The sequence below is a fragment of the Corapipo altera genome, unplaced genomic scaffold (genome assembly GCF_003945725.1).
Source record: "Corapipo altera isolate COAL_440 unplaced genomic scaffold, ASM394572v1 45, whole genome shotgun sequence".
NCBI classification, from domain to species: Eukaryota; Metazoa; Chordata; class Aves; order Passeriformes; family Pipridae; genus Corapipo; species Corapipo altera.
In genome coordinates, this window is record NW_020884877.1 from 2,419,340 (window position 1) to 2,446,035 (window position 26,696).

General features: G+C 46.4%; 1 protein-coding gene across 6 annotated transcripts in view; it reads right to left on the minus strand.

Moving 5' to 3' along the window:
* Positions 1–1,992: 1,992 nt before the first annotated feature.
* The window catches only part of FN1 (fibronectin 1), a 53,266-nt gene continuing 28,562 nt past the window's right edge, over positions 1,993–26,696 (minus strand). The window contains exons 23-46 of one of the 6 annotated variants that reach the window (XM_027636709.1): positions 26,567–26,653; positions 25,680–25,871; positions 21,880–22,062; positions 20,500–20,589; positions 19,664–19,933; positions 19,153–19,269; positions 18,629–18,793; positions 17,792–17,947; positions 16,959–17,072; positions 14,996–15,265; positions 13,019–13,206; positions 11,850–11,937; positions 11,507–11,683; positions 11,204–11,293; positions 10,814–10,993; positions 10,188–10,277; positions 9,246–9,345; positions 8,879–9,110; positions 8,230–8,368; positions 6,726–6,890; positions 5,382–5,507; positions 4,702–4,808; positions 4,034–4,144; positions 2,803–3,657 (exon numbers count right to left, since the gene is read on the minus strand). In XM_027636709.1, coding sequence (XP_027492510.1) covers positions 3,583–3,657; positions 4,034–4,144; positions 4,702–4,808; positions 5,382–5,507; positions 6,726–6,890; positions 8,230–8,368; positions 8,879–9,110; positions 9,246–9,345; positions 10,188–10,277; positions 10,814–10,993; positions 11,204–11,293; positions 11,507–11,683; positions 11,850–11,937; positions 13,019–13,206; positions 14,996–15,265; positions 16,959–17,072; positions 17,792–17,947; positions 18,629–18,793; positions 19,153–19,269; positions 19,664–19,933; positions 20,500–20,589; positions 21,880–22,062; positions 25,680–25,871; positions 26,567–26,653 — 3,512 coding nt within the window. In that variant the 3' untranslated portion in view covers positions 2,803–3,582. Of the gene's footprint in view, positions 2,762–2,802; positions 3,658–4,033; positions 4,145–4,701; positions 4,809–5,381; positions 5,508–6,725; positions 6,891–8,229; positions 8,369–8,878; positions 9,346–10,187; positions 10,278–10,813; positions 10,994–11,203; positions 11,294–11,506; positions 11,684–11,849; positions 11,938–13,018; positions 13,207–14,995; positions 15,266–16,958; positions 17,073–17,791; positions 17,948–18,628; positions 18,794–19,152; positions 19,270–19,663; positions 19,934–20,499; positions 20,590–21,879; positions 22,063–23,099; positions 23,373–25,679; positions 25,872–26,566; positions 26,654–26,696 lie in introns of those variants that run through there. The other 5 variants (XM_027636711.1, XM_027636706.1, XM_027636708.1 and 2 more) reach the window with 5 other exon arrangements.

Here is a 26,696-nt window from a genome sequence, read left to right on the forward strand (position 1 = left end):
ACCAGGAGTTCAGATCAGAGTTCACCCAGGAGAAGTAGAGGATTCTACTATTTTTTTTATACTTTGAGAGTTGGGGTTTGGACTCTTTCTTCCATAGAGAAGTGAAAACTGTTCCTTACATGTCTTTTCTGTTGTGCTGTTTTGGCTGTAGCTGGCACATCCCCTGCAATGAGGTTCTCTGGGGAGTCTCTCAGTCCATTCTTTACCTGCATCTTCAAAAGCATTGGCTGAAATAGAGACTGGTAATAAGAACCTGGCAGCTCCTGGTCTGTGTATTCCCACTGATCCTTTGTTTGCTGTCCTTGGGGCACTGTTTAATCTCCTGATGGAAGTTAATAGGTACTAACCTTCCAGGTGAGATCTCTGCATGAGATAGTAGATGTCTAACTAAGGTGATGCCTCTTTAGGGCCTGTGTGAGCCTGTGTGGCAGGGTGATTTTGCCTCCTGCTGTGCCTGTGGTAAGGATAAAGGACATGTAGGAGTTGTCGGAGTGGGGGAATGGCACCCAATTGTCCAATGTCTCAAACCAGTGTCCTTGATGACCCTGCCTCACTCTGGATGAAGGCTGATAAAAACCTCTGGTCTAGTTCCAGATGTGAGGTGACTTAGCAGGAATGCCCAGGGAGTGCCTTGTCACCTGAGCTGCAGTGGCAATTTCAACCAGCACAAAGCCTTCCCCTGGAAGGAGGGTTCCCCTGAGGCTCTGAGAGTGGTTCTCTGTAAGAAAGAGCTGTGATGGGCCAGAGTCCCTTATGAAGCTCCCTGATCTGCTGGATGAAGGAATGACTCCTCCCTTGGACGGTTGCAGCGATTACAAGTGAGCTGTGTAGCTCTCCTTGGTATGTTTTCCCCAGGATGGGGAATGTCCCTTCCCACAGGGGCAGGTTGCCACCTTCAGCCTCCGTGTGCTGAAGAGTGAACTGCTGCCAGGCTTGGATCTGCACCCTCACCCTATGGCACCTTGCCCCTGGCAGGTCCTGTGCTGGCACAGCAGCTCCCAAGGCATGGAAGGAAACAGGAGAGCAGGGAGGGATCATTCTTGCCCTTGGCAGGCAGTAGTAGATTTTTTTTTTTAACTTATCTATTTTTTTCCCTCCAGCCACCAAGGAACTCCTCCCTGGAGTACAGAACCCTGACTCTGGTTGTTCCTGGGCTAGTTATCTTGGGGCTCAAGTGGATTGTGGATATAAATCAAGCCCATTTTAAGGTCCAGCTGCTGTTCCATGGCCACTCTATGCAGTAGGGCCTGGGGGAAGGATGGGAACCCTCAAAAACCTTGGTTCCTGGTGTTGCTGGTGGTTTCCAGAAGGTGATGTATCGTTTAGACCTTGGATCTCACAGGTACCACGCCCTCTGTGCTGCACTCTGCTAGTGCTTTTCAAAGGGGATGAAAATAGATGTAGCTGTGACAAAATACCCAGCACTGCACTACTGAATGTTAAAAATAAATTATCGGCAATGTAAAAATATCCAGAAATTATCAAGTGTAAACCTTTGTGTGTTTAAGGCATGGACAAGCCTCTACAGGGAGCTTGGGAAAATGGGCTGTTTAAACCATTTTATCTTGAAATGGTTCCTGTGGGGAGGGGGAGGTGTTTGCTGCTGTTACAAGAGCTGTGACATTGGAGTGCAGAGGTGAGGTGGACTCCTTTTCTGCTGGGTAATTCTTGTGTGTCCATGAAGTGAATGAATTACTTAGTGACAAAGTGACTATAGAGGGATCTTTGCAATTGGTCTCTGGTCCAAAATATGTAGCCCTCACTTGGGAAAACCAAATAGCAATCTAGTTTAATGGGAAAGTATTCTTCTGTGCATCTCTGTCTAGGCAGTTTTAGATCTCCTGTATTTTAGGGGCTCATTTGGCTCTGGAGCACTGGTGGGACAGCTGATTGCTGCTGCAGTCATCACACTCTGTAAATGTTTGGGTTGTTCTATGTATAGCAATCCCTGAAGGCAAGTGCCATGTGTGTTCTGCATGTCAAGGAGCCAAATTCTCTTTTCATTCGATGCTTTATTCAGTGCAGAGAATCCCATTGCCTTGAGCAGTACAGTGCGTGTGCAGCCAGGCGGGAATGGGGCCAAGGAATCGCGGCAGGACCTTTCCTGACCCTGCTCTGCGTTTGCAAAGGCTGGACAGGCATGGGCAGCATTGGCAGCACAAGCGAAAGGGACTCAGTGCTGACTTGGTTCACTCTAAAGAAGACTGGCTTTCTTTTAAAAAGGGTTTTGAGGGGAATTTTTCATTCACCTCCCTCCCTGTCCCATGAGGTAGAAGCACAGGAGATGTGAAAGGGGCCCGTAAGGCACAGGCAGGGACGAAGGTGCTGCCTGTCCCCTGCTGGGCTCTGAATCCTTGAACACATCCAACATCACAGGTTTGGACGGTCTCGCTCCTTTTGGCAACTCAACCACTGAAAGCTTATTTAATTCTAGGTATGTAGGTGTCTGGCTGGATTAGAACCATTGCTACATCTCAGTTTACGTGCAAAGCAGGGACTCTTTTCCTTTCCCTCCCTTCCCGCTGTTGCCCCAAAGCAAGCCTGTACCTACTCACTGTCTTTGCGCTCTACAGGGGCAGGGGGTGCAGCTGCAAGCCTTTAAGTAACAAGCTGCTCTACCAATATTCTCTTGAGGTTTACTTCATGCTTCCTTGGGGTGTTTGGTCCATCTTGTGTCAAGGCACTCTTACTCCAGCTCTGAATAATCCCGCTCAGAGTAATCTCGCTCTGCATAATCCCGCTCTGCATAATCATCTTCATCCTAAATTCCATGGTAGCAAAGAGAATCACTTAAACTATGTGTCTGGTTTGTAAATCTTTTTATTAAAAGAGTTGTTTTTTTCTTTTCCACAGTAGTAAAGCTTTGGCACTTACAGTATAAAAATAATCACTGATCATAATTACACCAAATTCCTCTTTGTCAACTGCATACTAAGTGTCCTCAATACATTTTATTCCCATATAAAAACACTTGAAGGTCAGGGGAACAAAACTGATAAATAACGGTATGAGATATAAAGATACAGGCTAGAAAAATACTAGGATCATTGAGAAAGGACTAGGACTGTGCATATTTTAAATATCACAGTGATTGGATTTGCTGTTCCTATCTTATTGCTGGCTGCACGCTTATGTGAAAGCAGAAGTGTTTGGTGGACTTTCCTATCCCTAAACCTCAGTAATGTACTCAAATGTTCTTTGCATAGCACGGGAACCTTGAATTTCTACACCCTCCCTCACCCTCAATATTTTGATCCCCCACCAAATTTGTGATTTAGAACCTCCCCACCCCTCGCTTTTTTTTTTTTCCTTTAAATTTGAAAATATTGACTGGTATTCAACACCTTGGGCAGAACCAAGACAATCACTATCAATCATGAGAAAAGTCTGAAACACTCCAAGAGTGGCGCTTGGAGAAGCTGTGAGTTGAGCTTAAGCTGGGAAAATGGCTCCAGAGCAGAGGGCCATTCTCAGAAGATGCAGATTTGCTAGCATCCCTCCAGTTTGGATGGTGACCGTGGCACATGGGTATTTATGCTTTGGTTTGTCTGTTGCCATTGCCGCCAGGAGTGTCGCTCGCTGTTACTTTCCCCGTGGCTGCTGTGTGTCTGCCTGTACATCTAAGGGCATGAAACACTCAATGGGGCAGTTCACGTTCTGTCGGGAGGGAAGGAAATCGGTTAGTGCTCCATCCTGGGAGGACGGACACGGCCCTGCCGTGCTTTGGGCTGGGAACTGTTGCTGTTCGGTTTTCCCAGCACAAAGCGCACGGTTGGCTCACGGCAGCAAGGGAAGGCTTGGGAATCTCTCCATGCACTCCCACCTCGGAGCATGCAACCGGACCCTGCACTGAGTGTGTGTGGAGGGTGGGCTCATGCAGATGTGCTGTGCGGTGCTGGCTCAGTGCCCTCATGCACCCCTGACCAAGCAGAAGCTGCAGCTCCTCTCACCCTCGGCTCTGCACGGACCCCCCGGAGCTGTGCCAGAGACCAGGCTCACGGTAAGACAGGGCAGAGAAGGAAGGGGTACTCACGGTGTTCGTGGCCTGGTGGTATCTCTGTGTAAACTGTGTGTAGGTGTGGCCAGCAGAGCCCTCGGGGGCCACCTCCACGCTGGGTCTGCGGCAGTTGTCACAGCGCCAGCCCTGCAAGGACACAACATACCAGTCACACCCCACTGGTGGGAGGGCCAAGGAGCTGCCAGGACTCACAGAATCACAGAAGGGGTTGGCTTGGAAGGGACCCTAAAGATCACCTCATTCCACTCCCCTGCCATGGGCAGGGACACCTTCCACTAGCCCAGGTTGCTCCAAGCCCCGTCCAACCTGGCCTGGGACACTTCCAGAGATGGGCATCATCCACAGCTTCTCTGGGTAGCCTGTGCCAGGGCCTCACCACCCTCTCAGGGAAGAATTCATTCCTAATATCTAATCTAGATCTACCCTCCTTCAGCTTAAAAGCCATTAATTCATCCACATTCATACATGTGCCTACAGAGCCACCAACACCAGTGTGGCTGCTCCTATGTTATACCACACAGCCCCTGATAGCAAATACTTAAGCTCTCCTACTAATTATTTTTCTTACATGGGCCTGTTTTGGCCCTTTCCATGACCTAAAACCCAGCAGTCTTAGAACTGCACCCCTGCACAGCCTCTCTCTCCATTCCCTATGTTCAGCTCACCACATCCCTGCTCCTTACCTGCTGTCCTCCATAACAAGTGCAGGAGCAGATGGCCCCAAAGTACTCCTTCTGCCACTGCTCTCCAACTTGGTACATCTTCCCATCGTCGTAGCACGTCGTCTCATCTGTGGAGGAACAGGCAGAGCTCACTGTGGGGCCTGTGCTTGGCTTTAAGCATTCTTAGAGCAGCTTGCTGATGAGAGGGGAGCCCATGGCCAGTGCACTCTCCGTGTCTGATCAGAGGCTCACGGACTGGCAGGGGAACATCAGTCATTTTTATAGCTCCAGAGACACTTTTAACTAGAACGTGAGGCTATTGGCCTGACAAGAGCAATGCACTTTAAATCACAGCATGAAGTCCAGAGGAGCTTCAAGCCACAGGCCCTGCAGAAGAGTCCACCTGGGGTGATCCACACCACTCAGTGCAGTGACATGTCCCTGGTGTGCAGCTCCAGGGCCACAGGCAGGCAGGGCTGAGTGTGCTGTAACCTGAGCTCACAAGAGAGAGTTTTCTTCTTTTCAAGCTCAGGAATATGAGATTTATGTCTTCAGCCCTTGTGAGAACAGACTGAAGGTGTCACCAGTCCAGCCTGAATCAGACACACTGATATGCTGCTTGCATATCAGGACAAAAAGTTAATGGGGACAGCCCTAAGATGCTGAATGGGAGCTCAAATGAACATCACAAAGAGACTTACGAGGTTCACACTTGAATTCTCCTTTTCCATTCCCCAGGCAGGTGCAGCTCATCATCTGGCCGTTCTCCCCTTGCCGGTCCCACTTCTCCCCAATCTTGTAGTTCACTCCATTGTCATGGCACCACTCTGGGGGAGGCAGAGCAACAAGAAGCAGGAGTTATCCCACATGCTGCAGTGGCACAGCAGGAGGGAAACAGGTTGGCATTGTCTCAGGAGCCAACAAAAGGGCAAGAGAAGGAATATTTTTGCCTCATGTAAGTCCCAAGGAGGAAATGGGTTCAGATCCTGCAGTTTTTAAAACTGCTGAGGACTGTTTCAGCTCTGGGAAATGGCTAGAGGCTCTTGGGAAAAGAGTAGGTAGGATGTGACAAAGAGTGGGGAGAGGGAGAGGAGGGTTGGTTAACAGGGAAGGAAGAGAAATGAAAGGGAATTTAATAGACACGGGGCAGGAAGAAAGAGAAAAATATTTTAAATACTCTTTTTTTTGAGAAAATACCCAGTATAAACTGTATCACAGAGGCTGCAAGACACAATGGGTAAGCCATGTGTATCATATAATCACATATAAATATTAATCCTGTAAAATAAGAGTCTTTCCTGCAGTCACTCCTCTGAGCCTATGCAAATTGCAGAAATATCCTCTTTGCTGAGCTTATCCCACAATTTAAAAGCCTAATTTCAATTAGTTGGGTATGTGTTGTGTTAAACTGCTTAATCACAGACTTTTGTTCCATTCCCTTACATCAAGTTTGACACTTTTCCATGTAAACCACAGTCCTACAAAGAATAAAACTTAGTGCCCTGGGCAGAAGCATTAGAAAATTAGAAAACTGGTTTTGCAGGATGCTTTGCAAAGGCTGTCTGCACTGCAAACCAGACTGGCTGTAACACCCACTGAAATCCACACCACTTCTGTCTGGCCCACTGTAACAATGTGTACAATCAGGAGATGAAGATCCAACCCCAACTTGATATTCAAAGCTGTTGTTTCAAAGGGTTACTCGGACACTGTCACTTGGGTGTCTTGCCTATCTCACTTTTACATATTACCTTGCCTGGCAAGGGTAGGGGAAATAAAACAAACATTTAACTTGAGTGAAAATTAATTTATCAGTACAACGTTGATCCTTGCTGGTGCAGTGAATGGCAATACTAGGTAAGCTGCACAGCTCAGAGGCAACCAAAGTTTTCCATCACTTCCCATGATGCAAAACATTGCTTTGGTTTAAATACTTCGGATCCTGCATTCCTTTGCCTCATGTTTGGATCAGGCTGGTTCTGTCAAACATGCCACTAGTGCTCAGGGAGAATGGAGATGGGGGTGGTTAAAAGCAAGCTACTCACTAGAAGAATCACATCTGAAATGGCCACTGCCAAAGCCTAAACACTGGCACCAGAGTTTAAAGCCCGTTTCAGATAAGCGCTCCCATTCCTCGCCAATGGAATAGAAGGAGCCAGTGTAAGTATCAAAGCAGGTGTCGTCAGCTGGCTGGTTTAGTCCTTCAGACACTGCAACAAAAAAAAAAAAAAAAAAAAAAAGAGAAGAAACACTCATCACACTCAGCAATAGGAACTACCGAAACTCAGAACGATTTTCACTGAATAGACACTTTTTTTCTTCTTATAATCCCCTGACAGTAATGGAGCTGCCCCATGGGCATGTACTTGATGTTTCTGTCAGCAGTCCAGACTCCCTGGGATTCGTTTTCCATTTGCATGTGTCACAGCAGTTGAATGATTGAGAAAATAGCCTTCATGCCAGTTTTTTTATTTGCCAAATCTCAAGTAAGTGTGAGTTTCTGCATTTGCTGCTGGAGAGCAACAACCTGACTCTGCCTGTTTTTAAGGGAAATGTGCTGTCTGATGCTGGGGATAACAGGGGTTGGTAGGTGCATGTGCACTTTTTTGGGGCGCTGCAGGTTCCAGCTCTTGGCAGGGGCGTGGGAGAAGGAGAGCAGACAATGTTGTTGGACAGTGATTTTTCACCTTAGGTGTGTGCCCTGACTGGCAGGTGGGTGTTTTACAACCACCAGTTCAGCGTGTGATGATCAAGAGTTAATGGTCTTGGTTCAGTCTAGGACAGACTGGGGTGCTAAAAGCAGAAAAACAGCTTTATTTCCAAGGGAGGTGGAGGCAGTAGGAAGCTGCATGGAGAGACTGAATGGATGGAGAAAATAAACCCTTATCTCTTCGTTTCCTCTCCTCCTCTTCTTTTTCACCTCAAAATACACACAGGAGGAGAAGAGGGCTGTTGACCAGCCCCAGGTCCCACAGGGTGTGTGTGGGCTCTGGGCTCTCCAGCTGTGGGAAGTGCTGTCTCAGACCACAAGTACTTGTGGTTGGTCACATGGCTTCTAAATGCTGCCTGTTGATGCTTAATCAGCATCTCTGTGGGCAGCCTGCCCTGCTGCCAGACCTGCCTTTGGGATGGTCTACAGGGCTGCTGGATAACAGCAGCAGTGGGAAGTGACTTGACAGGGCAGTTAAGCAGCCGGGCAGGAATCTGCAACTCCAGCGTGATCCCAGACTTCCTTCAAGAGGAGCAAATAGCAGCTCTCTTAGTCTCTCTCTTGGGCACTGAGCCTTGAGGAGTTTGTGGAGCATCAAAGCACATTGTTTGCGATTAGACAGCAGATCAGAATAGCTCTAGTCCCACAGTCAGTTATTCCAAACCAGTGGACCTCACAAATCACTTGTCCCAGTGTCCTGCTACAGAAACTCTCCTTACCGGAAAAGTTTTCCTTCCTGATCTACTCTCAAGCCTGGGTACCAGGTAGGTTGCCTTGAGTAAAGGAAATGAGGTAGGGACAGCACAGGTTCACCCAGACTCTGTAAGGCTTTTCCTTACCAGTATTGCCAACTGTGACCACCTCCTCCAGCACCTTCTGTCTCCGGTGATCCTTCAGGGCTTCCACTATGATGTTGTAGGTGGCCCCTCTTGTAAGACCCGTGAGTGTGGCACTGGAGGAAGTGCCAGGAACCCTGAACTGCAACAAGAGACAATGCCAGGTCACTGGAAAGGGAGGAGTGAACACCCTTTAGGTGCTACCTCTCTCACAGGAAAGAGTGGTTTAGACTGACCTCTATGACCATCTTGGAGCCAGACCATTCCTCTCAGATGTTCTGAGAACTTCAAACAATACCAAGTTAAACTTGCCTACTCTGGACTATAGATCATGAGGGGAATGTTATTACTGCCATTTCAGGGAAACAGAAGGGAGATATAGGAGGAGTCTTTGGCTTGGAGAAGCAGCACCTCAGTCTTTGAAACTCCTACTCAGTTCCCTGACTCAAGGCTTTCTGGTTTAGCCATTTTATCCTGTAGCCTTTTCCATGAAGGAGAGGAGGGAGGCATTTATCCTTCCTGGTCTCAGCGATGTGTTAAAAGAAACTCTTCAAGCTAATTCTGACTGGCACTCCCTTAGCACAGCGAAGGGACTGCTCTCCCAAGGGAATGTGCTGCCACAGGCGAGGCTCTGCCCGGACAGCCCAGTTACCTGCAGTGTATCCTCGTCCTGGCTGATGGGCTGACAGGAGATGATGTACTCAGAGCTCTCCAGCAGCGGCCTCCAGGAGATGGTTGTCTGAGAAAGAGCTTCTTGGCCCGTGGTGTCGTTGCGCCGGGGCCCGCGGGAATGAGGGTAGGAAGGCTCCACGATGATGGGCACCTGGTAGCCCGGGATCTCGATGGCCTCGTCCACATTGGGCAGTGGCCGCCTCGAGCCCGGCCTGAGGGGAGTGGCTGTGGTGGGTACAGGTCGCCTGTAGCCATGCTCCTCAAAGAAGACCTGCTGGCCCTGGTGTCCTACTGTCTGTGGGTGCCCAGAGGTGCCTGGAAGTTGGATACCATTTCCATTGTCATACCTATTGTTTGTGATGTAGGGGGTCCCCTCGTCAATGGAAGGCACGTCCAGGATGTCAGGCTGGTTGGGGTGTGGTCTGGTAATCAATGTGGGGAGGTCATCTGGCCAAAGAAAAGTTGGAGTCATAAAGCCAAGCGTGCAAATCAACAATGGCAAATTAAACAGCTGCAGTGGGTACTGTACACCACTCCAAGCAGCAAATACTAGCAATCATCCCAGCATGCAACACACTTTTTATGACCTCATTGTGACTGTAAAGTTAATTTCTCTCTATATATTTTTATACTGTATATGTACATCTTTCATACATAGGCATAAGAAGTGTGTCGGTATGAAGCTTTTATACAGCTGAGCAACAATTTTGAACACTGGAACCCAAAGAAGCCACCACCACTGCTCAAATTGAGAAGAAATTATACATGATTACAAATGATAGTCACAGGTTATCAGTTTAAGAGGAATCACTGGTATGCAGGAAGAAATTAGCTCCTTGGTCACATTTGGATACCTAGCTGGTATTTTGCTTGCTACAGGTATCTCAGTCTCATACTGTGAAGGTTGCAGAGTAAGGAAATGCAACGGGTAACAAATGAATGGTTTCTGCATTTGATGCCATCATGTGTTAGGCAGTAATGTGAGTGTCAACTCTAACTTAATTATCAAGTAGGTACCCAGGCAAGAATCCAGCACCAAGCATATTGTTCTGTTCTTAGCGTTCAAGCACAGCTAAACGCAATTAATGTAATTTCAGAATTGTACCTCCTGCATCCTAGAAAGAAAAACCTTCTTACAAAGCCTATTTGACTCAATAGAAAAAGACATGGTGTGAGTGGTGTGAACAGCATATTTTAAAAACCATTATCATTTCAGTCCTGACATTCTATTACACAACTGGAAAACATCATCTCCTGTTGGCACACACCAATCCAGAGCTTTGTTTTACCTGTCCTTTTTCTGCCAACCAGTGGTTCACTCTTCTGAGTGTTCTTCACTGCAATGATGTAGATGATGTATTCAGTACCTGGTTCCAAACCTAGGGAGGGAGGAATGACATAAAACCACCTTAAAATGAAGAGTTGCTTTTCTTTTATGATTATGTGTGAGATCTGAGGCAGAATGAGAGGTGGGTAATGGCTACAGCTTGGGTGTGTGCATTTTAGATCTGAGGTTTTCAGGGAGGACAAGAGAGTTCAGCCTCCTGTTTCTCAGAGCAAGTCTGAAATCTGACCATGTCAGCTGGGATCACAGACCCAGACATAATGAGCCCAGCAGGTGTGACTGGCAGGGTGCCACAGTCAGAGCCTTTTTTCCTTGAAAGGATGACAACTGTGGTGACAGTAGAAACGAACATCTGGATTGTTCGGTTGTGGTGGCTGAATGATCAGTGAAGACTAATGTGTTGCAGGACAGGTGTGGTCATAAAACCACTGTCTGGCATTGGAAACGACAATAAGGGAACAAAACTGTCTCTTTCTATTATCTGACCAACAACACATTTTATAATTCTGCCTTCCCTTTCTCTTCAAATTTAGCTGTTTCAGATGAAGAGCTCCCAGACAAAACGGTTACCAGTAATAGTGGCCTCGGTGGTGCCGGGCCGAGGGCGAGGCAGAACCTCCTTGACAGGTGAGCCAGGTTTCTCATATCTGATGATGTAGCCAGTGATCTTGGCTCGGGGAGCCTGCCAGGTAAGTAGGATGGAGTTGCTCGTGGTTGTAAGGAAGCGCAGGTTAGAAGGAGCATCGATAGCTGGGGGAAAACGAAAGGAAAAAAGTCAAACGCAGTAAAGACCAGCAGATTCTTTACTATCTGCTTGACACCCTTCTCAAACTCAGGAGTAAAACCTATTGCTCTAAGTCACAGTAAACATTGAATGTGATCAGATACAGGCAACTCCTAATTGACCATATGTGGTTACTATGTGTCAACATGAGCAGAAAAGTCAGACAAGATCATTACCAGTGGAGGCATCAAGTACTACTGGAGAGCTGCGTGCATTCTCGTTCAGAGTGTAAAGGTAGATCTTGTAGTCAGTGCCAGGCTGCAAGCCTAAAATGAGATTGAAACGTAAATGTTAGCTAATCCATCCAAAAGGGCCATCAGAATGTCTTTCAACAATCTCTTCTTAGAGACTGGTCTTTATAACTCATATTTTTTCCTTGCTTTTGTTCCTGCAGTATTTCTCCTCAAGGAAATTCAATTATAATCCAGGAATCTGATATGCCCCGGGTAGGGCCTGCACCTGCAGAAGCCCCCACTTACCAGTGATAGTGTAACTCCTGACTTCAGGGCTGATGGTCCTTTGAACGGGGTTCTGGCCACTGGCTGGGACAGCTTCAACCAGGAAGCCAGTGATGGTCTCAGTCTTGGTTCTCCAGGTGATGGTGATGGTTGTCTCGGTGGCATCTGTCACACGGGGCCTGCGAGGGGGACTAACATCTGCACCAGGAGGAAAAGATGCCCTGTCAGTACAGCAGGGACTGTGAATCCTATCAGCCAAGTGCTTGTAGAGCTTTGTACACAGCCTGCTTCCAACACAGAGCAGGATCCCGGCCTCTGCATCCACACAGGACTAACTGGTCACTGGGGGAGGGTCACTACTTACTCTCCAGAGTGGTGACCACCCCCTGGGCTGGCCGGCTGGTCAGGGAGTCCTTCAGGGCATACACACTCACTTCATACTTGGTTGCTACCTAGAATGAACAAGGTTACACAGTGTTAGGAGAAGGAACTAGCACAGGGGAAATGCTCCTGCCCTCCTTCAGGGTTTGGTGGAGCCACATTTCTCAGTCACTGAAGTATGAAACCTTAAAATAACTCAAATCAGGGATGGATTGATGGGATAATTCTAATTATTTCCAGCTGTAATAAAAGAGTAGACATGGACCCTGATAAACAGTGCTGCTGGTAATACTAGTAGTGCACATGAACACACTCAGGAGCAGAAGAAATCCAGGAAAAAGCTTATTCATCATCCCTCGTCTTGGAATCTGTGCTTCAAAGATGATTCTTCAGGAAAAAAACACATAATTTCCCTCCTATTTTTCCCAGGGTTAATGGATGCCATTTACAATGATAAGGTGGCTCTTGCTGTGAATAAAAGAACAGTGGAAGTTATAGTGTGGGTTTTTTTGTCCTTGACTCCATCAGACCATGAGCCCACTTAGATTAGAATGTTTTTTAAGGCTCATTTTTGAAAATGATTCATAAAACTCCTTAAAAACAGATCAGTAGCTTTTTAAGATTGCAGGAACCATAAAGCAGTGATTTTCAACCTTTTCCAGTTCAGGAACTCCTGAAATGTTTCCAGTGGAGAAGATGGCTATATAGCAAATTTAAGCCTACTCACAAAAGACCTGCATTTTTAACTTACATTTTGCAGATGTCTTAAAAATAGGAAAGAGACTGCCAGAGCTCCCATATCACAGCTTGAAAACCCCTGCCTTAGATCACTTTACTTGACCTCTTTTGTGAGAGATGAGTAAAAGCATTTTACTGGGTTACTCTTGATTGTGAACCTGGTAATTTGCATTTGATTAAGGCATCCAGTCCCTCTGTGCTGGGAGATGAGGAAGAATGCAGATCCAGCAGGCCAATTACTTGCCTTTTACAAAACTACAGTGAGGAATAGTTGCAGTCTGACGAGCCACCAGCTTCAGTCAGACCCTTAGGAGTTGTAATGTTCTGCTCCAACTGAAGTTCCTGACCCAGGAATTGGAAATTGCTTCAAGTTCTCCTAACACCTCCTCCTCCCAGCACAAAGAAAAGAGTTACCATCAATCCAGACACGACTGCGGATGTGCTGTCTGGAGAAAGGTTGATTTCTTTCATGGGCCCGGTCTTTTCCTTGGGGTTCACTCTGACTCTGTAGCCAGTGAGGCGAACGTTGGGTGCGCTCCAGGTGGCCGTGAGACTGGTGGGAGTTACCTGAGTGAACCTCAGGTTTGTTGGAGGTGGAATTGCTGCAAAAATCCAAATTGGCCCACGGTTAGTTTAAAAAAAGACAGTCTTGGATAAAACAGTCTTCTCTCCCGAACGTGAGACAGGTTTAGGCCAGGAAAGTGGTGTGCCCTCTGCAAGCACAGGCGTAAAGCACCACGGAAGGGGACATGGTATTCAGGAGGAGACTCTCAAATCTACATAACACTTTCCAGCAGAAATAAGGAGATATTGATGCTTCAGGCCCTGAAGTTAAGAGAGCAATGACATTTGCTGTGATATAACCTATAGGCTTTGGGAGGTGTTTAAATCTACAGCAGGCCAGTCTGTTTTAATTATTCCGCCAGTCTCTGCTTCTCAGCCCACAGCTCATAGTTTAGTCCTGCTTCACTTGCCCCTATCTGTTCATGATGATTTACATAAGTAAGTAGGAAGAAGGCTCAGGAATTGCAGAGAGGATATAAAAATACTGCAAATGTAGAGGGGAAGCATTTTACAGCCACTTACACAAGTGTAAATTACTACACAGAGAGCAAGGCAATGGAAAAGCAGAGCTGTGGTGGCCATAAGGCTCATCACACAAGAGCCTGTTCATGAGCTAACATATCTGATATCCTTATAAACAAATGTTTGCATAAAAGAAGGAGCATCCATTGAAGTGTTTTCTTGCCTTACTGTTGGTAATCCATGGGCTGTAAACAGAGGAAAAATATCCCTTACCACAGTGCCCACTATAGCACATTGCTGTGAAGTTTTCCAGTTTTATAAAGTGGAATCTCCCTTCTTGCTTTGCTCAGAACTCAATCTAAAGCCCATGAGAGTCAATGGAAAGTCTTGAATGACTTCAAATATGCTTTTGAACATCCCACAAAAGGTAAACCACAGAGGGTGGATTTGAAGAAGTCCTAGATTTGCATTTCTAGCAGGTAGTCAGCCAGCTGTTTCATCAATACAGCTCTTTGCTGCAGTTTAGCATAGCAATCTGTACACTGGGAAACACTGTCTTCATTTCACCTCTGGAATTATAGCACCAACTTTTCATCCACAAATGAACAGCAGACCTTTATTACACAGGTGCTACCCGTGTAATAAAGGCACATCTGGTAATGCTGGAAGCTTGGCAATGGATTCCATATTGCTGGAAGCAATTTTATTGCAAGCAATTAGCTTCCTTTTCCTTTTTCACAAAGAAATTTTCAACGCATTCTACATGGGGTGGGGATCAGCCTGGCACAGAAGGGACTCTCCTGAATGGAGCATGTCCTCTCCTTGTGGAGGTGATGTGAGCACAGGGTGTGGGCATGCACGTGGGCCGTGGTCCTTAGGGCAGTGCCAGTGAAGGAGCTGGAGGCTCTGTGAGACCTGAGGGTTAGGGAATCTTCTAGCTCTTCCTGCTGATCTTTGGTCCCATCCAAGATCCCTGGGGGAGGAAAGCTGCCCTCATCTCTCTGTTGCTGGCAACCACCTCTGATTCCAGGTGTCCCACATCCCAAAGGTAAGACAAGAGCATTGTGAGAGGGTGGGTCACGACAGATTAGGCTCCATGACAAGGAACAGGACACTACTGGACACACACCCCTCCTTTCTCCAGAGTCTACTCCTCCAATCCTATTATCTTTCCTTCCTTCTCAGTGTATCTGCAGGCTGACCCTGCTCTCAACCAGCTCCCTGGCACCAACTGAGCCATGTCTCAAGAGCAATCACATCCCCTCGGCTGCCCCGGGGGTTCCCAGGTGCACATGGAAGCACACGTTACCCAGTGGGGCAGAAGCCCCTGCTGCCATGGCCTGCTGGGGGTAGTGGAAGGTGTACCTGTGGACTGGGTCCCAGTGAGGGGCAGGCTCTCCATGTCATCGTAAATGGCAACGATACTGATAGTGTACTCAGAACCTGGCCTGAGGCCATGCAGCTCAGCAGTGTCTTCTTCGCCCCCTGGGGCCGGCAATAGCTCATGGATTCCATCCTCAGGGCTTGAGTAGGTCACCCTGTACCTGGTGACTTGCCCCTGTGGGCTTTCCCAAGCAATTTTGATGGAATCAACATCCACGTCAGTGAATGTTAGTCCTTTAGGGCGGTCAATGTCTGTTAGGCAAATTAACGGTAAGAGGTTATGTGATAAAAAGCAGGTCGTGTGTGAGCAAAATAAAAAGCATTTCCATTACATGCAAAGCAGTTTTCAGTTTTGCGTGGCAAGGGGGTACTTGATTCTCCTCTGTGCTGCACCTTGCACACATGCTCACACCCATGAGGCTGAGTTTGGGGGTGCCAGACAGCAGGAAGGCAATCTTGGCCTTATTGAAACCAAAAGGACTTGTACTGCCACCTTCAAAGCAGCCAGGACACCAATCCTTACCTATTTTTGAGTCCCTTTGGGACCAAAACACCTTTTATACAACTCTAAAAGCATTAAGCTACCTTAAAGTAGACAAGAGTGAAAAAGAAATGGGAATGTTCAGGCCCATTTCTCCCATGTAAGTGGCTGTTAGTGCTAAAGGCAGCCAGAGAGCCCATCTGACTAAGTTGGGGTTCATGCTGCACTGGCCTTTCACTGTCATAAGCTGCTGTGCAAAGTGCCAGCCCAAGGAGAATCAGCCCCACTGTTTTTCTTTCATAAATTAATACCCAATTAACATACTAATCAAGAAAGCAAAATTACTCAGTATATTATATTTTAAAATCAGGTGGGAACAAACTTTTCAGTTTTGTACTGAGTGCACAGGGAATGAATGTCCACAGGTGCAGCTGGGTGCTAGGCCCACTTCCCAATTAGACCAATTAATCAGATTTTCCCAGCAAGGTGGGAATTCAGTGCTAGACAGCAGGGTAAGTGAGCCTTGTTCACAGAAGCCTGGAGTGGCTACCACAGAAATATATCCACCTGTTACACAAAATGGGAGGATCTGCTATATTATTTTTATATTGGATCAAAATTATGCTTTTCTATAAGGTTTCAATTTCCTTATTTGCCATGTTGTATTAGTCTTCAATTTTCTACATTTTCTAGTTGGCAAAGGTGATTTTTGTCCAGGAATTTGTTGATTTGAAATTGATGTGGACTCTCTTCCCATCTCTGCAAGGCTATGGAGAAGCTCCTGTTGTCTTCAGGACAATTTGTAATGTTTGGGGCAGAGTTATGGTTTTGAATACAAGCCTGAGAAAGGGACTAACATGCAGGCAAATCCCTAGCCCAAAGGTGTCCCTAAAAAGGCACTTCACATCAGAGATACCCCTGAGTCACGTGTTCGCTCCTGTGTCCTCTTTAGGACCAGAGCAGTTTCATCCAAGCAGATACAATAATTCCAGGACTGACCTGCCCTTTCCTCTGCAGTGCTTCATCCCAAGTTCTTGAAACAACTCATGTGGTTTCCCTTACTTCTTCACACAGGAAAGTGCTGTCAAGCCCAGCCCAGTCCCTCAAGAGCAATCACCTTTGCCACCTAGCTCCTCAAAGGAGATCTTTGCACATTTTACCCACTGATTGGCTGATGGCAAACGAAACCCCAAACGACTTCATGGCTTTAGTGAAAGAAAATCAGAAGCGCAGCATTTTGAGGGGGCAAGAAATTGCATTTTGCCAGTGCTTGAGGCAGAGGGACTGTGTTTGTGCCAGCATCTGCAACTTAAGTGCACAGTACTTCTCACAGGGCAGACCACCTTGCATTCTCCTGGAGAGCAGGCCCCTGCCTTTTGCTTTCCCTGGGACTGTGGTGCTGCATGGGAGGTTCAGACTTTGACAGATAACACTTGTTTTGCTCCCATGAAGTGAAATACGTACTGGTGACGGCTGTCTCAACCAAGGGCAGGCTCTCCCCGTTCTGGTTCTGAGCGTAGACACTGACCATGTACTCCACTGTGGGCTGCAGACCTTCAATAGTGACCTGAGTTTGATCTGGCAGGAAAAAACAGCATTAGTCAGAAAGAACAGCAAAGAACTGCGCTCTAAGTAGCCTTGAATGAAGGTCCTGTAAAAGCCATACCATGAATAAATGTCATTAAAACAAGACGGGATTGACAAACCAAATTTGCCTTCAGCTTGCCCCATGCTGCTCTGTAGGGCACAGCAAGGCACCCGCTCAAAGGCCCCACAGCTGAAAGGGCAGGTTAGCACAGGAGGTACAACACAGCTTTCATCATTTTCTGGGATAAGACTGGCCATCACCCCAGCTGCATCACAAGCATCCCTGAGTGCTAACCTCTGCTGATCCCACAAAATGCACTGTGTTCCCAAGAGCTGACCTGGCAGGTTCCACAGTAACGAGCTCAAGCCTGTAGTGTGTGTGACTGAGTCCGTGCTATGACCAAGGGTCACGTTATGTGGCCTTCAGAAGGATTTCAGAGGAAGCTCTGCTGGGAGCTAGAAAATCCAATGGCATTTCTTTGAAATGGAGGTGCCTTTCAGAGACACTGAGATTGCTAAGAATAATCCCTTGCAGCCCAGTGGTGTCAAAGAAATATAAAGCTTTTGGGGCAAAAAGTCTGCCCTAGCTTCTTCTGAATGAGACCCAACTGAAGGCAGCAGGATGGCAAAAAAGCTACAAGCAGGTGAAAGATTTTAGTGTTCACCTCTTACATTCTTACAGATCTGGTGAAGGTGACATGCACTCTTACCTGCAGGGACGTTTTTAGTTTTTGTGGGCCCGTGTCCTTTCTTGGGGACAGCTGTCACCCGATACCCTGTGACTGGGGATGTTGAAGGCTGCCACCTGATGCTGATGCTGTTGTCCTGGACGTCGGTGACTTGCAGCTGGGATGGTGTGTCTATTTCTAGGCAATAAAAATATTTTTTCTGAGTATGTTGGTAAAGGAAACCCTCCCCCCACTGTTGTCTCCTGGCTGAATTTTACTCTGCTCATTCTTTTCTAGGTTGCACTTCTTAGAAAACACACGTTGCTACTTATTTGTCCCTCATGCTAGCCCAGACCAAAAAAGCCTTAACCATGATGTGCGGGTGACTGACCTCAAATCAATATCAGTTGAGGATTTTTGCTGTTTTAAAGGCTACTAAATGCCTTTACCTGCAGCTACAGCAGGAGTATGATTAGGTTATATCTAAAAGAGGAGTGAGATGACAGTCTTGGAGTTAGAAAGTCAGGTCTCATCAGGATCACAGCACAGCAGAAGCACCAGTGTTAGGCCCGCAGTGACTCCATGATATGAAAGCCCAACAGGATTCCCACTCTGCAGTGAGCAGTCAAACATTGCTTGTATCCCCATTTGGACTCCACAGGATCTCCCTCCTCCAAGCCCACGATCCCCTTCCGTGTCATGTCATTATCATGCTGGGCCACCAAGATCTGCAGCTCCACTGAAACTGATGGGCTCACAACACAGCCCATGGCTTCTAAAAGAAACCAGGGATCAGCAACACATTTGGAGGGATAAGCCAACACAAAGCTGTAGGGTTTGGGGTTTTTTTGTGTCTTGTTTGGTTCAATGAGGTCTCACCTGTTTTGTAGGTGACAGTGACTGGCTTGCTGCTGGCAGGGCTGTCTCCACGGCCAGTTACAGCATACATAGTGATGGTATATTCCACACCAGGTTTGACACCATTGATGGTGGCAGTAGACATGGTGCCAGGCACTGTAAACTCCTGCACAGGGCTGCTTCCACCTGTGGAAAAACAAATGTAATGGATCTACAAAGTATACATTTTAAATCATTACAGAAAGTAGGACAATCCTATATGCATCAAGTTGAAGGCAGGACGCTGTTGATTTCAATGGTTGTTGGGTCAAATTCCTTTTCAGAGATCCCAAGGAAAAGAATGAAGTATGCAAGCAGAACCACCTCTCAAATCACTAGAGTGCTCCAGATGCTCTTTTTGGTAGACAAAAAATTATTTGCTCTTCTGCAAAAAAGACACCTCTGTGTCTGCTACAGCCAAAGTTGCCTTTGCTATTTGCTGTGGCTTTCTAAGGCCTCAGAAGGGAGTTCCTGGTCTGTGTCTGGCTGTAGCTGCCTGCCCTCACCTGTTTCACCATACGTGATCCGGTAGTATCTCACTGTCACTGCAGGAGCATCCCAGGAAAGCACAAGGCTGGTCGGGCCAGCAGGGGCAACTTGCAAGTCCCTTGGAACATCAGACACTAGAAAAACAAGAGAATTGAAAGGAGAATTTAAACACAGTTTACATCAGCTACATACTCTACCTACCCTACCGTGCTCCTCTGCTACTCATCTGTGTGTCTTTTCAGCCGTGTGCACACACACCAACAAGTGATGTATCTGGTTAAAAACCACCTGGCATTGGACCAGATTTAATGAAAACAGTTCTGCTAACTATTGGTCTGACTTGGTCTGAAAGTAGTATGGGTCCTCCCACCTTTTTATAAACCAGGCCCTACCTTAGCATCACATGTACTTCCTTGTGAGCCGAGTTTCACCAGCTGGTAGGAAAGATCTGGTTAAACGGTGACTCCTTCACTAGAGGACACTCAAACCCCTCACTGTAACTTTTAGGCAGCGTTCTCCCAAGCTCACCTGTGGTTTGCTGGCCGACCAGGGGCATGCCCTCCTCCCTGCCGTTGATGGCGATGACGCTGACCACGTACTCGGTGCCTGGCAGCAGGTTGGTGAGGGTGATGGAGTTCCGTGAGGGGGGCACACGGTCTTCCTTGGGCCTGCCACCGCCCTGCTCCGGTTGGTACCGGATCTTGTAGCCTGTGGTGGCGGCGCGCGGAGCCATCCAGTGCACAGTGAAGGAGTTGGCAGTTATATCCGAGAAGTCAAGGCCAGTGGGGGAATCGAGACCTGGGTGCCGCAAAGAGACAAGAGACTGAGCTCCACGAGCTACTTCTTGTAATCACCACTGCCATGTTTCCTTAAGCTCTGTACCATGACACTGCCAGGTAAGAAACCAAATGCTATTCAGCCGTGGAACTAAACAAATGTGTGTTCAGGATCCAAGTGAGATAAATAAGCGCTGGAATGCGACAGCAGGAAAAGTGTGTGTGGCACACACAGACAACACTGTGAAAAACAATGCACATGACCAGCAAAGTCTGCTACACAGTTATGGAACAAGACAGACTCAGTGACAGATACAACACGCTCTGCCTGGGCTTGTTCTCAGGGTACATTCACACCAGGGTCTACAGTTTAAAAACAATGGCAGTCATGGCTCTCAGATAGAAAACACAGAATTCCCTAGTGTTCCCCAAGATGTGCATCTGCACTGCTTTTGATGATTATCATTTGATGATCATCTAGCTGATGACCCATCAACAAGGTGGCAACACACAAAAAAGAGCTAAGAAGTCTCATTAATGAATTCTTAAAGGATGGCATTAAGGATGTCCTGGGATGCATCCAAGTACCTGTTTTCTGGATTCCATAGAGAGGTGCACTCTCATGTTGCTCGGAAACACTGTAGACTCTCACCAGATATTCAGTACCAGGGAGCAGGTCTGTGGAGTTTAAGAACAGGGATTTAGACATATTTCTTTGCTAATAACTATAAGTTGTTCAACCTACACAATTTTAACTGTATTTCTTAAGAGAGGTAATCAGGTTTTGCTTGATGGAAGATCTGAGCCTCCAGGCCAGTCAAAAATTTAAGCCAGTTATTTTTTTTTGGTATTACAGTTGCCTGCAATGCTTTAGCCTGAGGGAGCATGGAATTCTGTATCATTGCTTCATCAGTTTGTGGAGACTGACTAGAAGCAACTTGTTTTCTACAAGATCCCATCTAGTTATCTTGTTGTTTAGTTATGCACCAGGCCAAAGCTTCAGCTGATATAAACTGGAATAAGGCCAAGGATTTCCAACACAGCTACTGGAACTCAGATGAGCTACAGATTTGGTCTCTTATTCTGAAAGTGGGTATTATCTCTCACTCAACCAACCTGATTCTAGGGCAAAGAAAAAAAAAAAAACCAGCCCAACTTTAAATACAACACAGCTTTTGAACCAAAAATTAACGTCAGCTTTTTGAAAATGCCCGTGTTTTGTCATCATGTCCTGTAAGGTTCCAAGCAATATGTATTTTCTGGTCTGAGCATACAAAGCCAAAAGGAGCAATGACCTTTTGCACATTCTGATCATCTCCCTGAACCTCTGCACTGCACGTCCTTGGCAAACCAGGTGAATAATATGTATTTACTCTTAATACCTAACCAGGCTGCAAATCAATGCAATTGCCCAATAGCCTGATTCATCACTGTCCTTGGATTGATAGGAAAAAGCTTTCCTGTGGTTTGGCTTTAACCTGAGTAAAGCAAGAGGCCAAAGCCCATTTAGTGTGAGTTTGTATGAGGCTACTTGAGACATCAGCTTAGACCAGCTGAGAATTTGGCCAGCTACACTTAGAGTAAGCAATTTTTCTTTTGCCTCCTCTTGTGTCATGTGGACCTTCACTCTCTACAACTCCTTGAAAGGAGGGGGTAGCAAGGTGGGGGTTGGTCTCTCCTCCCAGGTAACAATACACAAGAAGAAAAGGCCTCAAGTCACACCAGTGGAGGTCAAAGTTAGATATTAGGAAAAACTTCACAGAAAGGTTGGTCAGGTGTGGAGTCACCATCCCTGGAAGTGTTCAGGGGTGTGTGGATGTGGCACTTGGGGACATGGCTTGGTGGTGAGCATGGTGATGCTGGGTTCATGGTTTGACTTAATGAGGTCTTTCCCAGCCTTAAAAATTCTATGATTTTGTGGTAAGGGGCCTCTTATATTTGCTTGACTTACGTAGGTAACCCACTTACTTGTTAAGATCACCATGTTGTCTGAGGGTGAAACTGTCACCTCTGCAACATCGTCCTCCTTCTTGGCGGGTGAGTAGCGCACCAGGAAACTGCTCAGCACGATGGAAGTCGGGGGAGTCCAAGTCACTCTCATGGTATCGGGCCCCACGTTAGTGAAGCGGAGATCAGTGGGAGGAGGCACAGCTACACAGCAAAGAACAGATCTAGCTCAGTCCTCTGATTCATAACAGTTGATCAAGATGCATGTTTCAGGGAATCACCACAGAAAGTATCTCATGCACAACAGACTACTGACTACTGCACCAGACTCATGCAGACAGACTTCTAGACTACACTTGGTTCCACTATGGTTAAGAGAAAAATGTGTCTGTACTACTGTCAGGCCGCTTTAACCTCTTGGCAATTCCTGATACCTTAAATATACCCCATGGGGCTAATTTGAAAACAAGGTAGCAAGTTTCAGTAATGTGCTTCTAGCAGCTGGATTTCATATCACAGATGTGGTGCCAAGAGAGGTTTAAAGTTGCCATACAGCAGCTTACAGATGGAAAAGTAATCTCATCTAGAATCCATACATGCACACACAGGAGAGGAGAGGGTATATCACTAATTTCCTATGACTCTACTTCTACTTGTGTTGAAGGATTTACAGCCTCAGGAATTTCAAACACATCAGGATTTCATGCAAGAACCAGTTTCCAGCTTGCCCTCTGCTCATGCACTATAGAGACCCTTGACAGTGTGGCACGGCTGTCACTGGCATGTCCTCAGGGAGTGGTGTCCATCTGCACCCCTTGGGGCATTGTGGAAAGAGTGAGGCCACTATAGAAATGGACTGCTGGAAGCCCAGACAGCGGGAGGGTGTGTTTGCTGATCTGCTCTGCCCTTTGGCACTCTTATTTTGGGGAATCACAGTTTTAAAGGCTGGTGAACACACACAGGCTCCATTCCAACTGGATCTTGGAAATCTGAAGAGCAGAAGGTGAATGAGCCTGGCAAGTCTGCAGCCATTCATGGTATTGAAAAGCCTCAAATTCAGAAACTGAGCAGCACATACCCATCCCCAGCTGCCATTTGGAGAAAGCAGCGAGCTGCGTCTGTCTGGCATCCCCACAGTGAGTGGCTCAACTCCTCTTTTGACAAAGCCCCATCATCCCAACAGCCAGTGCCAGCAGGGAACACTGCCCACGTCCCAAAACACGGAAGTTTTCAAGATTCACCCGTTTGCTGTGTCAGAGTGGTGGGGGCGCTCTCTCCGCCATTAATGAGTGTGATTACACTGATGTCGTAATCAATGCCCGGCTCCAGGCCTGTCACTGTGTAGTATCCTACTGAGGAGTCCACAAAATCTTCAAAAATAGGGACACTCTCTCCTGCTGCAACTACTGTGATGCGGTACCCGATAATGGTGGAGGCATTTAACGGGGTCCACCTCAGGCCGATGCTCGAGTCAGTTATGTCAACAAAGCTTAGGTCAGTGAGCTGGGGCACCTCTAATGAGTTAAAGAGCAAATGGGAAAGGCAGAGACACACAGAGGCAAGAAAGACAAGGGAGAAAAAAGCAGTGTTCATCACTATTAACATTGACAGACCTTTGGAAGCAATTGAGGTGATATGCAGAATTTCTCTTGGGGGGAAAGGAGAGTTTCCAGTGGGCTTTTAGGTTTTGGTGGTTTTGCTTTTTCCTTTTTTTCATTTTGTCTTTTAATATTTAGCCTTCAATGCAGTCTCCAGCTGCTTCCCTGGGCAGACAGAGGCTCAAACCCTCAGATAATGTGCTTCCACTTTATAGAGATAACAATTTTCAAAATGCCCTACAAGAGGCACTTAACTTGCAACACATCTAGTTTGAGCAATGATGAGCCATAAAGACCCAGCATTTTCTGATGAAAATAGAAACAGAAAAAATATATCCCCCCCCTTTCTTTTTTACAGGTAGACTACAAAAGATCAAAGTCTATTAATATATAAAGAAAACAACAACTCTGAAATAATAGTTGATTGACCCTCTAGAATTCTTGTCTTTTTCAAATGGTGAGTCTAACTTTTATCACTGGGATCATAAAAATATCAACTTATTTGAAGGGGCTAAATCAGACTAGACCCTCAGCTAGGGAGAACCATCAAAGTTTCAGGGTAGATCATCCACTGTCTGAACCACTTACACTGGACTTGGGAAAAAAAAGCCTCAAATGCCTGTAATGGCTTGAGGATCTGGCCCAGAATTCCTCAAGTTCTACTTACCACTACCTGCTGCAATATCTGTGCTAAAAACAGATGATAGTGAACAGTGAGTAATAAAATACTTTCTTGGAAAGATGGTAAAATGGTTAAAAATGACCTTTAGAGGATAAGAATCCTGTCAGTGACAACATCCCCATATTCAGAGGTTATGCCCAGCACATGCTGTGGCCAAGTGCCTGATATTGTTGGCTAAAGTGTTGAAAATCTCAGATCTGAGCCATTCAATAAGGATGCTCTTTAATTACCTTCCAGATACTGCCTACATTTCTGTAGGGAAAACAAGCACAGCTGTGACTGTTTCCTCTATTGATATTACTATTATTAAAAGTGCTCATTTCCTGCATGGTAGGACCAACAGAACTGGGCAGGGAATTGGGCAGATGCATCTTTAATTGACAATGGCCAAACCCTCAGTTGCTCAAGTCAGAACATTAGTATTGATTTAAGCCACAGGATTTGGCTGTGTAACTTTAGCAAGGTGATCCTGTGGGAAGTAATGGATGCTTTTCCTCAGGATCAGACACCAGTAGGTGAGTCAAAGATGCAGGACTTGGTATCCATTCTGTTGGATCATTTCAAGTTAGTTTGAAAAGGACTTACGAGACAGAAATATTGTTTTAATTGTATTGGTTATGTTCTATTTTAATGTCCTTTAAGGAAAATAACTTATTTTACAGAATCAATGCAAAAAAATGCCAGTTTTCTGTGAGATCGTGGTTTATCCACATGGAATGCATGTACCATATCACCTTTAAAGAGTGCTAAAAGCCAGACACATACATTCTTAGCTTTCCCCCACCAGAAGATGGTGAAGGGCTAAAACTATTACTGCTTTAATTATGACGTATCACAGTATTAGTTCCCCCCTGGGGAGCACACAGCACTTCAGTGAAGCGTGGAAATTTTAAAGCAGTGTTATAAGAGCAAGCAAACACAGTAGCTGGCATCATTTCAGGGCTGAGCACAAACAAAAACACACAAAGCCCCTCACACAGGAAAATGAAATGAAACCATTTGGGGAGATGCATTTTGCTACTATGGCTACAAAGGTGGTTTCTGCAGTCATCCCAGCACACCACGTGAGGTGGCACACACCACTCTGTGTCCCAGAAGTGCTACAGCGATGGACCTTCCAATCCTGGCTTTCCTCTCCACTGTGCTCAAGTGATTTTCTGTCACTATTGCTGCCAGAATTTCTCCTGTGCTTGCTTCCCACTCTGATCACCTACTTCCTGTTCTCACCAGCTGTGCTCCAGATGCTGGGGCACTTCAGAGCTAAGTCAAGTCTTTGCTGCTCTCCAACTCAGTGTAAGGATACACCAGATCCACCTCTTTGCCACCACCCTGTGACAGACAACCTAGGCTGCCCATGGAGAGAAGTAGAGGGGTGTAAGAACTGCTCTGTCACATGTTGGTACTTGGCTATTCTGCTTCTTGAGACTAAATGTAAAGCCTAAGCCCCCTCTCATCAGACAAGTAGGAGTTGTGTATGCAGAGCTCTTGCACTCTGCCATTGGACTTTGAGTAGCTAAACCTGCTGTTCATCCTTTCCTTACCTGGAGTGATGGTTTCAGAGATGGGGACACTCTCCTGGTCGTCCTTGACTGAGTAGACACTGACATTGTACTCCACACCGGGGTTCAGGTTTTCAAAGGTGCAGGTGGTCTGATCTGCACCCACAACCTCCTCCAAGGTGGAGCCCTGCTGCCCGTTGGTGGGAGTAGTGGTCACACGGTACCCACTGATGCCTGAAATACAGAGAGAACAGTGTGCAGTGACCTCCTGCTGAGCTCATTTACATCAGGGCTCAGCACAACAGCTGAGGCAAACATATGACATTTTACAAGTGATTTTGCCACCCTGAGCCCAGCAGGCAAGAGGTTGCTTTGTCAGGCACCCCAAAATGAGCTTCCCAGGAAGCAGCCATGCCATTCTCACAGCATTTCAACTCCTCACCAAACTGAAAGTCTCAGACTCGTCAAGAAAAGGTTCAGCTACAGACAGAGAGGGGTTTTAAAAAGCTTTCAATCCTCCATTTATGGAAGTCAATCGTACAGCTCCCATCAGCTATTGTGGGAGAAGAGTTTACCCTGAACACTGTCAGAACTTCCATACTTACTCTTAATAACACAAACTCATCTGTCACTTCCAAAATCTCTGTGGTGCATTTTGCTTTCCTTCCCTTGGACTATTTTTAAACCCCTGGAGATATTTGAAGAAATCCTTCAAATCCTTAAAACAGCTGAAATATCTTAACACATTAAAACTCCAAAATAATAAGTTACCTTCAGTGCAAATATCTAGAAATATGTACATTTTTTCTTAAATTCCTCAACAACAAGTTTTCCATTGAAGTGTCCTTACTGAACAGCAAGGCACCAGAGAACAAGCGTTACCATTCTGCTACAGCACATTTGAGCACAGTGTGAGTTCACATAGTTACCTGGAGATGTGCTTCTATCCCAAGAGACAATCAGGATCCCAGTATCAGGACTGGACTTCAGGCGCAGTCTGGTTGGTGGAGCCAGTGCTGCAAGTGTTCAGACAAACAGGTCAGTGGTGCACTGGGAATC